The sequence below is a fragment of the Hippichthys cyanospilos genome, chromosome 7, assembly GCF_059441005.1.
Source record: "Hippichthys cyanospilos isolate Australia breed blue-spotted pipefish chromosome 7, RoL_Hcya_1.0, whole genome shotgun sequence".
In the NCBI taxonomy this organism is placed as follows: domain Eukaryota; kingdom Metazoa; phylum Chordata; class Actinopteri; order Syngnathiformes; family Syngnathidae; genus Hippichthys; species Hippichthys cyanospilos.
In genome coordinates, this window is record NC_142375.1 from 2313423 (window position 1) to 2333700 (window position 20278).

At 43.0% G+C, this 20278-nt stretch overlaps 1 protein-coding gene across 1 annotated transcript in view; it reads left to right on the forward strand.

Moving 5' to 3' along the window:
• myom2a (myomesin 2a) overlaps nt 1-20278 on the forward strand; it is a 37869-nt gene that overhangs the window by 9011 nt on the left and 8580 nt on the right. Inside the window, exons 6-18 of the mRNA XM_088420227.1 lie at nt 6494-6582; nt 6659-6697; nt 9019-9183; nt 10147-10308; nt 10376-10517; nt 10984-11195; nt 16017-16194; nt 16564-16685; nt 17186-17373; nt 17628-17754; nt 17852-18030; nt 19750-19864; nt 19945-20104. Coding sequence (XP_088276353.1) covers nt 6494-6582; nt 6659-6697; nt 9019-9183; nt 10147-10308; nt 10376-10517; nt 10984-11195; nt 16017-16194; nt 16564-16685; nt 17186-17373; nt 17628-17754; nt 17852-18030; nt 19750-19864; nt 19945-20104 — 1878 coding nt within the window. The remainder of the gene's footprint in view (nt 1-6493; nt 6583-6658; nt 6698-9018; nt 9184-10146; nt 10309-10375; nt 10518-10983; nt 11196-16016; nt 16195-16563; nt 16686-17185; nt 17374-17627; nt 17755-17851; nt 18031-19749; nt 19865-19944; nt 20105-20278) is intronic.

Sequence of the window (20278 nt, forward strand, 5' to 3'; positions counted from 1 at the left end):
AATCATTTTGATATAGTAATACAAAGTTGGAAACATTGTCACTCGCGTATTTCACAGTCCCAGCTGTGCCTCTTCGTCTTTCTCAGAAAGAAGAGCATTGTTATGGGTAGTTGTTGGTGCTCTTTCTTTTTCTGAGCAAGACGATTTTTATAAACGGATATGCCGGACATTGAACTAAATTTAAGCCTCTTATATCATAACAATACACTTGAAATTTCAATTTATTACAAAAGAAATTTAGGTAAAAGTCAGATTTCCAAAGCTGTGCATTTCTCAGTTGCTCACGGTAGGCACACAGACGTGTGCATTTGCTCTCGGCACGCCTATGAGTCACGTGATTGGCTCCCAGGGACAAAGCTGTCAATCAATATGCTTACTAGCACGTTTGTAACATGTGTGCTGAGATGAGCGCACACGGGCACAGGAGAGACACAGGAGAGACGAAAGCAAGCTTTTGGATCCTCTTGCCTTTTGTAATAAATTGACAAGTGAAAAACCAATACAGTACAGCGTCGATATTTTATCTCTAGACAACAGTAAAGCCCCTGAGCCAATCAGGATTCAGAGCACAATGCACTGTAAAAAAATTCCACACTGTAAAAAATCCGTGAAGCAGCGAAGCCGTGAAAGATGACCGTGATAGGGCGAGGGATCACTGTATTCGTTTCATTTGATGGTCGTAGCTTGGCCACCATCTCTCCGGACAGGTGTTCTTTTGTGTTGAATGAGCCCTAAAGCTGATTTTCCTATGTAAACAATGTGTGAGAGGACATTTTTGGATATCATGGTAAAATTTTTGACGAGTTTCATGGAGGACGGAGTAGGGGCTCGGCCCTGGCCCGTTCTTCTCCTCTGAGACTCCTCAGCTGTTTTGAGTTCTGCTGACCTTTGCGTCTTTGGAGCCTCACATTCTTCGCTTACATTTTTTTTTTCCTCTGTGCGAGACCAAGCCCAACTCGCCCAACACTCTGTGCGCTCAGATAGTGTCAGGTTCAGGCAACCGAGAACATTTAATAAGCAACAAAGCAAGAAGGAAGACAACAAACTTATTTTCTCACGAACAGACCGGACAGGAACCACTGTATATTTTTTAACATAAAAATTAACATTATGTTAAACCATTTTTAACTCGCTCATTACAATTAAAATACTTAATAAATACTTAATATTATTTCTCATATATATTGTAAATATATGGATACAGTGATTCCTCGTTTTTCACGGTTTTTGGGGACCGGAATCCCCCCCAAAATGTAAAACCCGAAAAGTAGCACCCCGTCTTTTCAAATATGCATATACAGTGGGCCCCTGGTTTAAGAGATTAATCCATTCTGCGGTTGGGATTGTTACGTGAATGGCAGGCAATTAGCTAATGTGTTTAGAACCCCAGGTAAAAACATCAAAATTGTATATGCTGTACATATTAAATATAGTTTGTTATAGTTCAATATAGGTTGTCAGTGCTACTTATATATAATATACATGCATACAATTAAATAACATAAATAAAATATATATAAAGGATTTATTTAATGGGATAACTTATATACAATTATTCTAACAGCTAGGGCAGTGCTTCTCAACCATTTTACAAGGATGCACACCAGATGAAGTGAATTTTTTTCAAGCAAGTAACCCCCATAACCAGCGTAAAGACGTTTTGGTGGGAAAACAAAGGACTTCTGTGCCATCCATGTCTGATTTATAAAACTATAGAGTTATGTTTATAGTGGTATCACAAGGTGTATTTTAGCCACCAACTCCGGGGGCCAAATACAACCCGTATTCAAATTTCCACCGGTCTGCCATCCCTGACCTAAAATGAAATGGGTTGCTCGCCAGCACCAAAAGCTTTTTTTGTATTTCACCGGAAGATGACAGCAAACCTTGGTAAATGTCAGGGTTTTCAAACTCATTTTTATTGGGAGCCACATTGTAGTTATTGTTTCTGTCTGAGGGCCGTTATCAAAGCCGAATAAAATTCAAGTATGATCGTCACATGTTTAGCTAGTTTGGAAAACATAGGCCAGTAAAATTGTTCAAAAGGGGACTCAGAGACCCCTCAAAAAAGGTGGTTGATTCTCAAAAATGTTTCAAATCAAATTTAGCATTTCAGCCAGAAACTTGAAGTCAAAATTAGCATTGTGTGAGCCACATGAAATGATGTGAGTTTGATCTTGAGTTTGACACTAGTGGTCTATTTTCCCAAGTGCTTTTGGAAATAAGACCAAATGGTTGGCCCCACACACATTTTCACCTCAGCAAATTGATTGTAAGGAACATTGGTTTGTCAGCCACCTAAGTCGAGTTTTGACACACAGATGTGTATTATTATATTGGATGTATTCTTACCTACAGTACAATAATTAGTGTACCAGGATGGGCACAGGGTAGATGTTAGCAGCCAGTGCCTGTTGCAACTAAATGCAGCTCGTGTTAGCTGAGGTTGTTATGGCATTATTTTTAATAAAAGAAGTGAGCAAACTGAACCACTGTCCCAGTCCGTCCTTGCAAACATGCACGAATATTACAAAAACGGAGAGGACCATATGAAGGGAATGATGTCTCCAGCTGATTCAATTAAGGGCGCATGGAAAGGTATTCCCCCTTCCATGATCCGTCACCTTAACGCGGTGGTGGGGTTTGCGTGTTCCAGTGATCCTAGGAGCTAAGTTGTCGAGGGCTTTATGCCCCTGGTAGGGTCACCCATGACAAACAGGTCCTAGGTGAGGTTCCAGACTAAACATGGCTCATAGACCCCTTTATGATGAGTACATTTAATGGACCTGGTTTGCCCTTGCCCAGACACAGGTCACCGAGGCCCCCCTCTGGAGCCAGGCCTGGAGTTGGGGCTCGTTGGCGAGCGCCTGGTGGCCAGGCCTGTACGCATGGGGCCCAGCCGGGCTCAGCCTGAAAGGATGATGTGGGTCCCCATTGCCATGGGCTCACCACCTGTGAGAGGGGCCATACGGGTTGGATGAGAAGTGAGCAGCGCGATGGCTGAAGACCCTGGCACACTAATCCCCAGCTACAGATGCTAGCTCTTGGGACATGAAATGTCACCTCTGTGGCAGGGAAGGAGCATGAGCTGGGTTGCAAGGCAGAGAAGTTCCAACTATATATAATCAGACTCGCCTCCACACCCAGGTTGGGCTCTGGTACCAGTCCTCTCAAGAGGGGTTGGGCTCTCTTCCACTCGGTGATGAGAGGCGCAGAGCAGGTGTGGGCATTCTTATTGCCCCCCAGCTCAGCGCCTGCACATTGGGGTTTACCCCAGTGGACGAGAGGGTAGTCTCCCTCCGCCTTCGGGTGGGGGGACGGGTCCTGGCTTTTATTTGTGCTTATGCATTAAACAGCAATTCCGAGTACCCACACTTTTTGGAGTCCTTGGAGGGTGTGCTGGAGAGCACTTCCCCCAGGGACTCCCTTGTTCTGCTGGGGTACTTCAATGCTCACGTGGGCAATGACAGTGAGACCTGGAAGGGCGTGATTGGGAGGAACGCCCCCCCCCCCAATCTGAACCTGAGTGATATTTTGTTATTCGACTGTGCTCATCATGGATTGTCCATAATGAACTCCATGTTCAAACATAGGGGTGTCCATTTGTGCACTTGGCACCAGGGCACCATAGGCCGCAATTCAGTGGTCGACTTTGTGGTTGTAATTCTGTCCTGGCTGACACGCCTCTGCAACATCTCATAGACATTGGGGACAGTGCCCCTGAATTGGCAGACTGGGGTGGTGGGGGAGACCGGAGGGTGTGTTCCAACTACAGGGGAATCACACTCCTCAGCCTCCCCGGTAAGGTCTATTCAGGGGTGCTAGAGAGGACGGTCAAATCTTGGATTCGGGAGGAGCAGTGTGGTTTTTATCACGGCCGTGGAACAGTGGACCAGCTCTACACCATTGGCAGGATACTCAAGGGTGCATGGGAGTTTGCCCACCATTCGCCATGTGCTTTGCGGACTTGGAGAAGGCATTCGACCGTGCCCCTCGGGGATCTCAGTGGGGTATGCTTCAGGAGTATGGTGTACCATATGCTCTAATAGGGGCTGTTCAGCCCCCATACGACCGATGTCAGAGTTTGGTCCGCATTTCCGGCAGTAAGTCGAATTTGATTCCGGTGAGGGTTAGACTCCGCCAAGGCTGCACTTGGTCACGATTCTGTTTGTTACGTTTACGAATTTCTAGGTGCAGCAAAAGCGTTGAGGGGGTCCTATTTGGGAGCCTCAGCATTGCATCTCTGCTTTTTGCGGATGATGTGGTGTTGTTGGCTTCTTCAGGCCGTGACCTCCAACTCTCACTGGAGCGGTTTGCAGCCGTGAAGTGGCTGGGATGAAGATCAGCACATCCATATCTGAGACCAAGGTCCTCAGCCAGAAAAGCATGGAATGCCCTCTCCGGGTCAGGGATGAGGTCCTGCCCCAAGTGGAGGAGTTCAAGTATCTCGGAGTCTTGTTCACGAGTGAGAGTAGGGTGGAACAGGAGATCGACAGGCAGATTGGTGTGGCATCTGCTGTAATATGGACTCTTCACCGGTCTGTCGTGGTGAAGAAAGTCCTGAGCCGAAAGGCAAAGCTATCTATTAACCGGTCGATCTACGTTCCTGCACTCACCTATGGTCATGCGTTGAGGGTCATGACTGAAAGAACAAGATCCTGGATACAAGCGGCCGAAATTAGTTTCCTCCACAGGGTGTCCGGGCTCTTCCTTAGAGATAGAGTGAGAAGCTCAGTCATCCGGGAGGGACTCAGCGTCGAGCTGCTGCTCCTCCACGTTGAGAGCAGCTAGTTGAGGTGGTTCGAGCATCTGGTTAGGATGCCCCCCCCCGACGCCTCCCTGGTGAGGTGTTTTGGGCATCTCCCTCAGGAAGGAGGCCCCAGGGACGACCCAGGACACGCTGGAGGGACTATGTGTCTCGACTGGCCCAGAAGGGCCTGGGGATCCTTACGAAGGCGCTAGAAGTGGCTGGAGAGAGGGCAGTCTGGGCTTCCTTGCTCAAGCTGCTGCCCCCGCAACCTGACCCTGGAAAACAGTGGTAGAAGATGGATGGATGAATGGATGGATGGATGGGAGGGTATTCCATTTTGACTCATTGTCACATCATGAACTTGGTGCGCAAATTCATTTATTTATGGCAAACAGAACTTGAACTGCATCAAGATGAAAAGCAAAAACAACTGCTTGAAGCGCTTTCAACGTTACACTGGCAAAACGTTCACTGACCATTCACAATGTGAGAATTCTGAAAAAAAGCTTACTGTAACTTTATGCGGAACAAATATTTAACTGAGGGATATTAACACAAGAAATTATGAAGAGTTTACAAAAGATGAGATTTATTCTGTTTTGCTCGTTTTTACAATGTTGCCAAAGTGTTTGCTCGTCCTATACATGGTTACATAGAAAATACCAGAATTTGACTCCAAAATCAAGGGTGAGTCCTATACATAAATGTATCTAATATTTGGAGAAATACAGTATTCAACAATATTCAACAGCTTTAGACAATTTGAACAATTCTCCCCCAAAGTACTATGACTCAGTAATTTTCCATGTTTGACAGTGTAATCCAATTATACCATTAGACGAGTGCTTCTCAATTATATTTTGTTAAGCCCCCCCAGGAAAGAGAAAACCTTTCACACCCCCCCAACTTGTCACCCTAAATATAAATAAGATTATTTTCTATAATTGTTAACTGTATCCTTGCAAAGCAAAAAAAACAACTTTCAACAACTGTTAACTACATTTTACAGTGTGTATACAAGTTACAGGTTAGCCTAAAACTGAAAACAAATGGTCAAATATAAATATATATTTACTTTCAACCTCCCAAAATGTTCAGTGGCATCAGCCCCCTTTGTGCACAAAAATTGTGAAAATGCCTTAATAGCAATTTGCTATATATTTATTAAATGGAAATAGGATTTTTTTTCTTCAAAAGGGCTATTTTTGAAGACTTTTTTAAGCATTTTTTGAGTCCAGACCAAGCCAATCATCAAAATCATTGAAAGTCCTGCAAATGTCATAAGTTGGCTACTAGCGCCACTCAGTGGTTTTGGGTGGTCAGCACAAAATATCTCTTGCGCCCCATTCACGAGTTGCCGTTGAAAGGATTTGTGATCAATTTTGGGGAAATCCATGATGAAAAAAAAAAATCGTGTTTTTAATGTGTCCAAAATGGCCAATATTTCCAATTTTGAATGGCAGTAAATGAGTCTGACATGGGCTAAATTTGACTCCTTTAGGGTGTACCTCTACCTCCCATTTGAAAGCATTTAGAAGGAGCGGCATATTGAAAGTTGTCATATTTTGACAATCTATGTAATATTTGAGCCTCCTAGTGTTTTATTTTTTTTGGTATGTTTTTCCTTTGATATCACGCATCAAAAATTTCAAAAAGCTCGAGTTGGGTCAAAATTTTCCGCAAGGGTCTAGCAAATAATGTGTTCACAATCTTCACAATGTCATTTGAGGCTGCATTTTTCAGGTGCGCGGTGAGCGACAGCGCCGACTACAGCGCGGTGGCCACCAACCCGCACGGCACAGCAACCAGCGCGGCCACGGTCGCCGTCCGCAGTAAGTGGGCTGCCCTCGCGCATGGTCTCCTGTCCCCGAAGCTGTCCTGTGAATGAGCACTTTGGTGTGTGCGCAGGCGCCAGTGGAGGCGGATGGGCCAGCCAGATCGGTCTAGGTGAGAGCACGCTTCAGGCTTTGCTTCGACCGCAGCAGTAGCACTACTTGCTAACCTTCAACCATTAATTCCCGGGGTATATTTTTTATACATTTTTGCAGCGTTTCCTGCATTTATTTTATCTATCAACCTCACTCGTTCAAGGTTAAGGGGCAGGTTGCTAATACCTGATTGGTTACCCTGTTCAATCCAAACCGGGTCCAAACGTCTGATTGGTTACCCTATTCTTTAAGCCAAGACACAAAGTGTCTTTAATTAAATAAATGTTTCATTAATTAAAAGTGTCATTAATTAAATAAATGTTTCATGAATTAATTAAATATGTCATCAATAAGAAAATGTTTCATTAAGTAATTACATACTTTATTTAATTAATGAAACATTTATTTATTTTTATGACACTTTGTCAGAGAAATCTCAGAAAAGAAGACTAGGACAAGCCTAGCTGCTTAAACAGCAAAAAGAGTAACTCAGACCAGCCAAGATTGACTTTTCTATGCCGGCATAGGGAAAAAAGCTTGGGCAAATGTAACTCGTGGGTCTTCCAACGCTAGTTTTCCACCTGCCCAGCCGTTCCCCCTGGCTTTTATTGAATAGAAGCATAGCAGATTACAAGACACAACAAAAGAGCCAGCCGGGCGCCACCGGCAGCTGGGCCAAGGTCCCGGCTCACACTTTCGTGCGTCAACAGTTCTATCTAAGGACAGGGTCAAGATGAACTAGGATTGCATAAATGGGTAACAATGAACTAAGAACATAATGATAACAACCTAATATATGATTCCTTTCACACACTTTTATTTCATTACTGAATGGTATATGTATTTATTGGCACTTACGGCCCTCCATATGTTTGCGCCTTCCATGACTTTTCACATTTGAGCAAGTTGGGCCGCAAATATGTAGTCAGTAATGCTAAAGCTAATCGGCACTACCGTTTTTTCTGCACAGTAAGGTACCAGATTTTAAAGCGCACCTTCAATGAATGGCCTATTTTAAAAGTGTTTTCATTTATAGGGCATACCACATTATTAGGCGCATTAGGGGGAAGCTACAGTTGTGGCTGTGCTTATCATATGCATCCACTAGAGTCTAGACAAAGCTGTGAATCAAAGGGAATCAAAACAAAACAATCATTTAAGTCAAACTTTATTATTAGGCAATAAACAATGAAGAATAAAGATGATTTGTGGAAGAAGAATGGGGCAGAAATACCTCTTGATTACATTAAAAATCTGTTTAGATCAATGCTAAGGCCAATCAAGAGTTTAAAAGAATAGAGTTATGATTAAATTAAATAAATAAATTAAATATTGAATTTCAGGGTTTTTTTTGTGTTTTTTTAAACATAGTGTTTTATTGATGTCAAAACTGTTTCTGGATTTAATTAATAAAGCCCTGCTTTCTTTTATAAAAAGTAGCAGTTTTATACAGCATATCAAAATTTCAAATATTTTAATTAATAATAAAATGCATTTATCACTGAAATACAGAGGTAAAAATAGAAGAATCTACATGGCAATTAAATTCTGCACTGTATAAGATGCACTGCATAATAAGATGTGTAGAATAAAAGCTGCAGTAGTGGCGGGGCTTGCGTTATGCATCCACTAGATGAAGCTGTGCTAATGGGAATCAAAACAAAATCTAATTTGGTAAGTGAAACTTTTCAATCAGAAACTCAGAATAGAAATGATACGGGAAAGGGAAAAAAATACCTCTTGATTACATTGAAAAATCTGTTTGGATCAAAGCCAACACTAATCAAGAGTTTAAAAAAAATATAATTATGATTCAATTCAATCAAACATTTTTCATCAAATTGCAACCAAAAAAAGTATATTGTTTTGTTGATTTAAAAACAGTTTCTGGAATTATTTAATAACATTGTGCTTTATTTGATAAAAATTAGCGGGTTTTTTTGCATCTTGTCCTGATAAAAATTGCTTCATGATCTAAGCATATATGACATAGCCCCTGTGCACCGTATGAGGTGCACGGGATTATAAAGTGTACTGTCCTTTTTGGAGAAAATTGAAAGCTATTGTTTTCTAGTGCAGAAAATACAAGCGTTTTCTTTAGTTTTGGTCGTTGCAATCCACAAACTGTTCCATTACTTAATGCTTGCTAATGATTTTGTCACCAAAATATCTGGCAGTGTTGTTAAATTATTCCAATTGCTCATCAATGATGATTTTGCCACATACAACGATTGTTACAGGTTGTTTGGTGCACTTTTTTGTTGACTGCGCCATGCTCTACTTTTAGCCCATAACACTCAATGACGACATGTTCTTGATTTGTTCCTTCCCAACTCGCAGTCCCCCGTCTGAGCGGGAGCCACTCCAGCAAGCTGGAGGTCAGCCTGGTGCATTGTTTCCCAGTCACCTTCGGCGTTGAGGGCGAGGCGGCCAGCCTAATGTGCACTTTGGTGGTGGTCCCTGACCTCCCCAACCTGCCCCCCTCCATCGAGTGGTACAGAGACGGTGAGGCATCGTTCCGCAATAATTTGGAATTCATGACGTTTTGCATACGATTCAATGATTATTTCACAGAGACGGTGAGGCATCATTCTGCAATATGTTGGAATTCATTATGTTTTTTATACGATTCCATTATAATTTCACAATCTACAGCATAGGTGTTGAACTCCAGTCCTTGAGGGCTGGTATCCTGCATCTTTTCCAATTATCTCATTCTGTTTCAAATGATTAGCTCTGCAGGAGCTTGAAAACGATACTCATCATTTGAATATGGTGTGTTCAAGAGAGAACTTTTGAAAACATGCAGGATAACTGCCCTCGAGGACTGGAGTTCCACACCTGTGATCTACAGCAGTGGTCCCCAACCCCCGGTCCACGGACTGGTACCGTCCGTGAATCAACTGGTACCGGGCCGCGTGGGCTGCACCCGAAATGATGTTTTGGAGATGCTTTAGTTTGGAATAAACTCATGAAGACATACACTACTTCTACATCCTCAAAATAACATCAACAATTAAAGGAAACAGGAAAGTAAGTAAGTACAGTACACTCAAAACTAACGACAACAAGGAGCACCTGGACAAGACACAATTGGAACAATAGTAGGAGGGAGCTGATTGGCAGACAGAAGGGAAGCTGGTTAACAGAGATAGGTGGACGCAATTCCACTAACATTGGAAACCGAAACATGAAATAACCTAATTACAAGACCAAACAACCCAGAATGTGCTAAGCCCAACAAAAACCTTGAACAGAAAGGAACAGAAAACCCCAACATTAACCAAAACACCAGAGAAGATAACAGTCCCGTAATGACCACAAGGACTCCACGGCCGGCCCTCAAAAGCTTTTCAATATTTTTTTCAGACACTTCCTTAATAACACTCTTCAATCGTTCCACAAATACGCAACAAACGTCTATGCACAGCATTCACCCCACGGTATTCCGCCACATTTGCATTCCAGAGAAGCTTTTGCAGGCTGGCTCCCTAGTGAACATGTCAGTGAGCGGCAACGTGGCCCGTCTGGCGCTGCCCCAGCTGGCCAAGGACGACGAGGGCCTCTACACCATCCGCGTCTACACTAAGGACGGCACCTCTGAGCACTGTGCCTATCTCTTCGTCACAGGTGACGTACGCTAGCCTCTTAACATTTTAGCATGTGACCTAATATGGTTTCTTGCCCCTCGCTTCAGACGCCACCCCTCCCGTGGCCGGGGCGCCCGGAGCACCCATGAGCGTCAAGGCTTACGACGTGAACTCGGACTACTTGCTGGTTGCCTGGAAACCGCCTAACACCGTCAACGAGGCGACCATCACCGGCTACTTCGTTGATAGGTGGGCACGCTCGCCTCTATGAAGTTAATTAATTAAATGTTTAATTAATTAAATAAAACATGTATTTAATTAATAATGTATTTAATTCAATTAAATAAAAATATTTAATTAATCCCACATTTAATTAATTAATAAAACTTATTTAATTAATGAGACTTTTAATTAATTAATCAAGCATTTATTTAATTAATCAAAAGTTAATTGTTAAACTGTGGCGGTGTTTCATGCATTTAGTTTATCTGTCAACCTCCCTCGTCAAAGTTTGATGGGTGGGTTCTAACACCTGACAATATATTATTCCCAAAATAAAAATATATTTTATAAAATAATTCAATAATAATTAAATGATTACTATTATTGTATTATTTATACTAATGAAGTTATACATTTTATCAATTATTTTTTTTAGTTAACAAACGTGGCAGCAATGAGCATGTGGTGCTAATTGATTGATTTTTTTTTTGAGGTGTGAGGCAGGTAGCGACTCGTGGGTGCAGTGCAACGACGCCCCAGTGAAGATGTGCAAATACCCAGTTCACGGGCTGAAAGCAGGCCACTCGTATCGCTTCCGGGTCCGAGCCGTGAACAGCACCGGCATCAGCAGGGCATCCCGACCCTCTTTCAGTATTGCCGCCCTGGATGCAGCTGAGAGCGCCAGGCTGGAAGGTAGCGCCGAAGGTAAACGCTAGGAAATCAAATCTGTGGTCCGACTCAGGCTTTTGTTGTTGTTTTTTTGCCGCCTTAGTGATTAAGAGGCAGGGAAAGTACCACTGTGTCACCAGGAATCATGAGGTGGAAGGTACAACTGGGGTCTGCTAGCTACCAGCTGTGTGTCGCTCATAAAAACAAACGCTTTGAATCCACATTTAAGCCAATTCCAACCTTTAATAAACTTATTCTTCACCATAAAACAATCTTAAAGGGGACGTCAACCCAAAAATTGTCTTTATTAAAATACCTCTTATATTATATTATAATACCTCTTATAATATTACCTTTGTGGAATATGAATGAAGCAACAAAATGCACCTGTTTGATCCATTTGAGGGGCTTGCAGAAACCACCAATCATGGCTCAGCTTCCCAACATCACATGAACTAACTGGCAAAGACGGGAATTTCAGGTCCAGAAAGGAAAAACCCTGCCAGTTTGACACTTAACTGGCAGTTTAATGAGATTATTTGACTGCAGGTTGAATAGAAGTACCTGTGGCTGAAGCCAAAATGTGGCAGGGTTTTTACTTTCTGAACATGGTTTTCCCATCTCTAATAACTTAGAAAGCAGGGGAGCTGTGATTTGATCGAGTCTTGGGCAGCTTATTATCAATTTCAGTCGACAGCAAATGGCAAAATAGCGTAATAAGATGGATTCTGCTGCTTCATTAATTTTCCACAAAGGCACAATTAACCTGGTGATGGCCTTTGTACATTTTTTGGACTGTTATTGCCCAGGGAGGGGAAAAAAATACCAATATGTATGACCAGGCAGAATATTTCCATCCATTCATCCATTTTCTAAAGCCAGTTATCCGCAAGAGGGTCACAAGCTTGCTGGTCACATGCAAGTACCAACAAGTACAGGCAACGCACTATGAAAGGCCTTAAACTGAGGTTTTGACCCTTTTAGCCTACATATCTTTGCAACACTTTCATCTAGGAGGTTGAGATGACATACTCTGTATCTGAGGAGTCGACAAAAGGTTTGTGGGGATTTTTAGACATTGTTGTGATTTTTAGAAATACAGTGATCCCCCTACTTCGCGGTTAATGGGGGGGGGGGGGGGGGGTGTCAACCCACCGCAAAGTCTGAAACACGCGAATTAGGGTATCATTTCCTAGATTTCTATGTACGCCCCAATATAGCCGCAGCCGTTTTTTTTTTTGTATTTTTTGCGTATTTTATTTCCTTTCTCCTATTATTTAACATTACATTATCCTTATTAACATTATTGCATATTCATTAAATAACTAATATTACTTAGGTTTGTTGAGAACGTGTTCTCAGGACTGGTTGTCTGCACCAAGACTCCAGTGAAAGAGTAGCTTACGCAAGTCATCACATTAAACTTCACATTAATTTTGGCTCATGTATTGTGCATCATGTAGTATCTGTTGAATAATAAATCAACAACAATGTTAAAGTCAGTCAACTAACATATAAACACCTGCCGAACTTTAATCTATGAATTTATTGTATTTTTAGCCGACATTAACGGGTTAGCAACAACTAACAACTACTAACTATAAAGTGCAACCTCTACACAAACGAACACATAAAAAGAATAAACACGCATCGCTTACGAAACATAGGCAGTAGCGTGCGTTATCAACATAAATGATAATTATTTCATATATATTAAACTATAAATATGAGCTTACGTTGTCATTCACTACGTCACCGTAACGAGCCGAATGACGCACAGAAAATGTAAAAGGGAAATGCAACGCAACCCTACAAATTAAAAGCATATATTTCAAAATTAGATAACAAACGTCACTAACTCTAACGTTTGAAGAATTCTTAAGTTATTAACTAATATTACTTAGTTATTTGATGAATACAGCACTGTATAATGTACTTTTTTGCTTTTTTTCATTTTCTTTCCATTTTTGCGCATTTTTTAAATAATTTTTTGTAATTTGAAATATTTTTAATTTTTCCTGGAAAAACCCGCGAAGTACTGAGACTGCGATATCCGAGACCGCGAAGTAGGAGGGATCACTGTATAGACCACGCGCAAGAGTCAAGAGTCTGAAGGCATTTCAAAATATCAGGATTGTATAACTTGTTCAACTTTTATCAAAGACATTAAATGTTCCTTATAAAAGTTAATTTGACTTGTTAGGGAAAAAGCATATCCCAAAAAAATCTGATCTTTTCACTTTACAATAAGCCCATCAGACTCTTTCCTCTTGTTTCAGTTGAATTTGCACAATAAAATAATAAAATCCAAAAGATGGCAGCACTGAGCAAAAAGTGTGTTTATTCTCGGAAAATGAAAATACACACAAACAATCTTTTTTGGTATATTTGTGAGGACCACCTTGAAACTTTAAGAGCCATTAGAATGAAAAAAAGTGAGGACCGGCCTAAATGTCCTCACTTGTGAAAAATGTCCTGACTCTGCTGGTCCCCAGCCCGTGATGGTCCTCACAAGTATAGCCGTACACACACACACACACACACACACACACACACACACACACACACACACACACACACTGGCGGTCCATCGGAATCGAAGATGACGTAGCTTCCATTTTGTTGATCTGGATGGTGGCTATGGTTGCTGGCGACGGTGCTACGCTGTGTGACTATGAAGCCCGAACCTGGAGCCACACGTCCTGCCGCAGTAGGGACATGTGAGGCCTGGGTCAGGAGACTGGGTTCTGGAACTGCAGGGTGGTGTCTTCGCCTTCGCTGATCCCTCCGGTGTTGATTTCAACAACGACCAAGCTCGTTGGGTTTGATATTGCACGTCTTTAGTGTCCGTTTCAGTTGGTCTTTGTACCGTAGGTTTTGTCCTCTGGGCTTTCTGCTGGCTGACAGGAGTCAACCATAGAGCACCTGTTGAGGCAGTCGGTGTCCTGACATCCAGATGGTGTGGCCGACCCACCAGAGCTGTCTCTGTGCCATGATTGCCTCAATGCTCATGGACTCTGCGCTGTAAGATGTCCGTATGAGGAACATGGTCCTGTCATGTGATGCCAAGGATGTGTTGGAGGCATGTGATGTTAAATGCATCGAGGCAGCGGGTGTGTCTGCGGTATTTGTCCAGGCTTCTGACCCATAGAATAAAGTAGAGAAACACACCGTCTTGTATACTGACACTTTCAATGAGGTTCGAAGGTTGTTATTTTCAAACACTCAAGAGTGCAGTCTCCCAAAGGTAGAGGAGGCTGAGTTCATACGATCCTGGATTTCCACATCGATCTGACATGTTGGGGTCAGAACACTGCAGAGGTAACAAAACTCTTGAACGACATTGAGGGGTGTGCCATTGATGGTAAAGACTGGGGGTGTAGGGAATGGGGACCTCTCCTGAATAAGAACTTCTGTTTTCTGGGTGTTGATCACCAGACCAAAATGAGTGGTAGACTGATGACATAGTGTCTAGTGCATGTTGCATGGCACCAGGAGTGTGGGCAAGGTGTGTACAGTCATCTGCATATTGCAGCTCCTGGATGTTGGTGTCTATCAGCTTCGTCTTTGCCTGTAGGCCCCGGATGTTGAATAGACTCCCCTCCAGGCGATACTCGATGGAGATTCTACTATCTTCAGTGATGGACTGTCTGAATAGGTGTGGCTGCTGCCAGGAAAAGATTAAAGATGGCTGGGGCCATTAGGCACCCCTGCTTCACGCCTACTTTCACAGGGAAAGAGGGGGACTGTCCACTGCCTACAAGTACGCAGGCCTGCATACCCTCATGAAACAGTTTTAAAATGCTGAGGAACTTGGGCCACACACCAAATTTCGTGAGGATGCTCCAGAGCAAGTCACGGTCAACTGTGTCAAAGGCCTTGGTCAGGTCAATAAAGGTGATGTAGAGGTCTTTGTTTTGTTCCCTGCATTTCCCCTGGATTTGATGGGCAGCAAAAATCATGTCCAGTCTGCTTCGGTTCTTTCTGAAGCCACACTGTGGCTCTGGGAGGATGCCCTCTGCCAGAATTGCTAGGCCAGACAACATAATTTTTGCAAGTACCTTGCCGGCCACTGAGAGAAGGGAGATGCCACAACTTTTACCACAAGATGATTTATCTCTTCTTGTAAATAGTGACAATGTTGCTGTCTTTCCATTCCTGAGGGACTCATTGTGGTTAGTAAAAGGTCAAACAGTTTCCGCTTCAGAAGGTAGCCACCCTTCTTTAGTATCCCAGCCGGAATTCCAGGAATAATATTTGACTATCTATTTTGATTACACTTATATATCCTAATGAATATGTACCATACCGTATGGATCCCCCACACAACACCCCTAAAAGTCACTCTGTTGCGCCCTTGGCACCAGTTCCACATGTTGTGTTTGAATTTGTAGGCTGCATCCTCCAGTATTTAAGTATTTTGATGGCTCTTCCGTGGAATGCATGAAGCATGGCAAATTTGGACAGGGTAGCGTAGAAGAAATGCGCCAGAAGAAAAGCATAGCAACATGGGGTTCAAAGTGCTCCAAAGTGGTCTTTGCTTAGGGCGCATCTCCTTGGAAGCTGAAACCATAGTTAAGGGCTATATCCAATGGTCATCTGAATTTGGAAGCAGGTTGTGTGGCCACACATGGCCTTCAAAATTGGCTTTTAGGGGCTGCAGCCTGTGAACAACGCTACACATTTATTTAATTTGAGGTCACCAATTAAAATGCTGATGACGCTGGTAAAACTCACACACTTTGTGATTGGAGCACCCTCACATGGAAATGTCCAACAGGACTCAAAACTAAACGTCTATGGTTCGCAAGCTTTCCCAGTTGTTAACAGCTTCTGCTTGCTTCTCCCAACAAACAGGCGTGGCATCTGCTCCCGGCCAACCGGTCGCCACCAGGAACACTAAGTCGTCCATTTTCGTTCAGTGGGAGGCGCCCAAGCATGGACAGCAAGGCCTGATTGGATACTACATCGACGGTCGTGCGGTGGGCAGCAAGGACTGGTTTGCCTGCAACCACAAACCATTCAAACTCAACAGGTCCAGAATTTACAGTACTTAAATCTTGGCCTTCTTAGTCGCTAATGTTTTTTGGTAATCTTATAGAAATAAGCAAACGCTCTTCTTCAGTGCAAGGGTTTTTTCTCAAGCATAAACCACATGTGATCATGTGAATTTATAATTGTGTAATACCTGAAAAAAATATCACATATACCTTATCTATCGCATCAGCTGGTTAGCACGCCTCGCTGCTAGCCACTACGGTCACTTACTTTATGAATGGTTGCGCTAATTATTAGGCTAATTTTTACTCCTAAAAAAATCTGACAATCACTGTGTGATTTTTATGTACACTGAGTTAGCAGGTTCACAAGCTTTTTTACACAGAAAATTCTGACATGGTTCCAGGTTTGTGGTTCATGGCCTCAAGCCAGGGGAGACTTATGTGTTTCGAGTGCAAGCCGTCAATGTCTTTGGCCTGAGCGAGGAGTCCCAGGAGTCAGGACCCATCGCGGTGGAACCGGCACTGGGTGAGCACCGCCCGCAGTTTTTGACCACAGAGTGCTTGGTTGCCGTTTGGTGAATTCAAATATGCTGTTGTATTGTCCTGTCAGGTGGGGGTTTTAGGATAGTATGTATTTAATGGTTGACACCCCCCACACCCCCATCCCCATCTGCTCAAAAGCACCTCCTTCTTCACATGATTTATTGTATTCATCACAAGTCACATTTGAAAATGTATGTGATTCTGATCCAACACTGATGCACTAGTCACCCACCAGGGATGGAAGACATTGGTTGCATTTCCATTGGTAATAGGGGGACTATTTCGTTTTTACTGGCTTAAGCAACTTGGAGGAGGGTGGCAGGAACCCTGCCACACCAAAAAAAAAAAAAAAAAATTACAAATATTACAAATATGGTGACTGCTGGACGGCTTTCACCATTTGTTAAGTGACGGTCCATACAAACGTCTATGGGCAATTACTGCTGTGTCGATTTCCACCACTAACCGTAACCATTCTGGCAGCCACTCCCAGCGCCCCCTACGGCATAAGCCTGCTGAACTGTGACGGATCCTCAATGACGGTGTCCTGGAGCAGCCCCAAGAGCTGTGGCGGCTCCAGAATCAGTGCCTACTACGTGGACAGACGAGACGTGGACACCCTGGTCTGGAAGGCGGTCAATGTAGGCGGCATAGTGGACCGAGTGTGCACGGTGAGTGTCCGGGACATCCTATTAACATCTGACATCGTCGTTTGCGACTGACCAGGCTTTTGTGCTTTTTGAGCTGTGGTTTACAAACTGGAGTCTGCCAGCCGTAGCTTGGGGTCCTCAAAATGTTTAGTTCTAAATTACTATGTGGTATTAATGAAGAAAGTGTGTAACTAAAAATGACGACCATTGTGTTTCATTAATCAGAGATGTTCAGGAGAAATTACTGTATGGATAAATCTTTTATCTTTTCTTAGGTGGATAATCTGACAGAGGGAACCTTCTACGAGTTTAAAGTTCAAGCAGCCAACATGGCAGGTGTAGGCGTGCCCTCAGCCCCAAGTCTCCCGATGAAGTGTGAAGCTTGGACCATGGAGCAGCCAGGTAAGCCTTACCGTTAGTGTTTACATGGCGCCCAATAGTGTTGCAAATTTAGCGCAAAGAATAATTTAAACATTTATTTTCTTTTTCATTCCTGCAGGTCCAGCTTACGACCTGACCTTTAGCGAGGTCCGGAGTCACTCCCTGGTCCTGGTTTGGAAAGCTCCGATCTATACTGGGGCAAGCGCTGTTTCAGGGTACTTTGTAGACATGGCCAAAAAGGGCTCCTGCGATTTTATTGCCCTGAATGAGAACGCCATCACTCAGCGCTACATGCAGGTGAGACCAGCCAGAGTGAGGAGGTCTCAGTCCTGTCTGGTCGCCTGAAGATCTGTTAGCTCCAGAGTTAAATGGGATTCTCTGGAAACAACTGTGGGATAATTTAGCAGTTCAATGTTAAGAAGCCTCAAAATCTAAGGCCACAAGCAATGTTTCCTCTAATTTTCAATGCATCTGAGCATTCATGCAAACTCCCTGAGCAGGCTTTGGACCACAGTGATCAACTTCACACATGACCACAGCAGTGGTGGTCCGTGCATTTCACACTCAGGCCTTCAGTGATTGGACCCCCATGTGCACATGTACTGGGCTGCGCAGGCCATTTGTCAGAGCATTTTAACATCAATAAACCTGCATCAGCAATTAAAACCATCATTCTACGTGCCAAACCGTAGAATAAGTAATCATTTAAATTATTTGTCACCAAGTTTTATAAAGTCCACGAAGAGCAGACAAGCTTTTACAAGATCGTACGCTAAATTACAAATGGCAATTTAATATGTGCCACGCTTGGGCATGGTGAGTTGGGAAGAGGAAGGAAGGGGGACCAAAAAATGCCGGAAAACTAAGAAATATGCGTCTCAAAGAAGAAAGTTTTAACAAGGAAATGAGGCAGGGTTGGTCACCAGACAGGTGGACCAAATCAAACTAATGAGAATGCAGACAATAAAGGCAGACGCGAGCAGAAAAGAAACATGAACACAACCCCACAAACTCACAACAATCAACCCCAGCCAAACATGACAATTGAATATGAATGACATACAATGACATGAATGACATACAATGACAAAAACATACTCACCCAAAACAGCTGTCCCGAAATTGTTTCAGTACAAAATCCATTCTTCTTTTTTTCCTCAGAAAGACTTTCATGACTTGCTTGTAGTTTGTCTTCACGTTTCATTTCAAATAATAAGTCCTTTTGTTTTGACGTGGACGCCAATGCTGAAAGTTGCGTCGGTCCAATTTCCATTTTGCTCCTCTTCAGCTATTGTGGGTTTAAAAAAAAAAATGCATCGGATCCCATTTAACGGATCTGGCTTCATTTAATTGGCTGGACACTTGTCACTCACTGAGTCACAATGCAAAATGGTACAGAAAACAATATTATTGTTCTAATTAATCAAAAAGATGAAGTCTAATATTAGATATTATTTAATATGTTTATATTGCATTTTGTTTTATGTGCAGCATAGATTTTATTGTGCAATGAGAATCTGCGAGCAGTGCGCAATTGCGTAAGCGCGCAGCTTAGAGGGAACATTGGCCACAAGTCAGTCTCCATTCCAACATATAGTTAGTGACCAAAAAGTATGTTCCTGAAGGGGTCACACTGAAAACATGCTGGATAAGCACCTTCAAGGACCAGAGTTGGTGAGCCCTGCTGTAAGATGCCTTGGTGTGATTTACCCTTCAGTCTATATTCCTCACAAATTTTGGGTACTGACTGAAAGGAACACCATTTTCAACATTACCACCTGAACCCTCAGCTTTTGTTATTGACCAAAGGGACATGGTCATAAAACAAGGGGCCAAAATTAGCTTATTGAAGAAAAGGTGAGGAACTCCCTGAGGCAGTTCAAGCAAATCAGGACCCATAAGGTGTCTTAGAGATAGATTGAGCATCTGGCTCATCAGAAAAGACTCACTGAGGAGAAGCAAAATTTCCTGAGATGTGAGACAAATGAGACCAACCAACTAACTGTTGTTCTGCAGGTAAGCAACCTGGAAGAGGGTGAGTGGTACGTGTTCCGGGTTCGCACCGTCAACGCTCACGGAATCGGTAGACCCTCCCTGGTAACCGAGGCTGTCTGCGCCAGACCTCCTCCAGGTAATTCCGATTTTTGTAAAACTGTCTTTGTGGGGTCTGCTGAAAAAGTCTTCTTTCACGCTGCTTGCTGGCAACTCCAGGGACCAAGGAAATTGTGGCTGGTGTGGATGAGGAAACAGGTGATATCTTCTTGTCTCTGGAGGCCAGTGACATTAGCCAGACCTCCGCCTTCGTGTGGTCCAAGAACTACAAGCCCATTGGCGATTGCCCTCGTGTGAACGTCACCACAAAAGGACGCACGTAAGCTGGCCATTTTTCCAAACGCACAATTTTTTTTCTACATTTGAGAGCAAGACAAATTACATTGTTTACACACTACTATCTGCTTTTCATACTGTCATTATACCATGTACAGTACAAACACGGGGTAAAACAATTAAAAAAAAAATCCATGATTCGGTTCAGTTTTTGGTT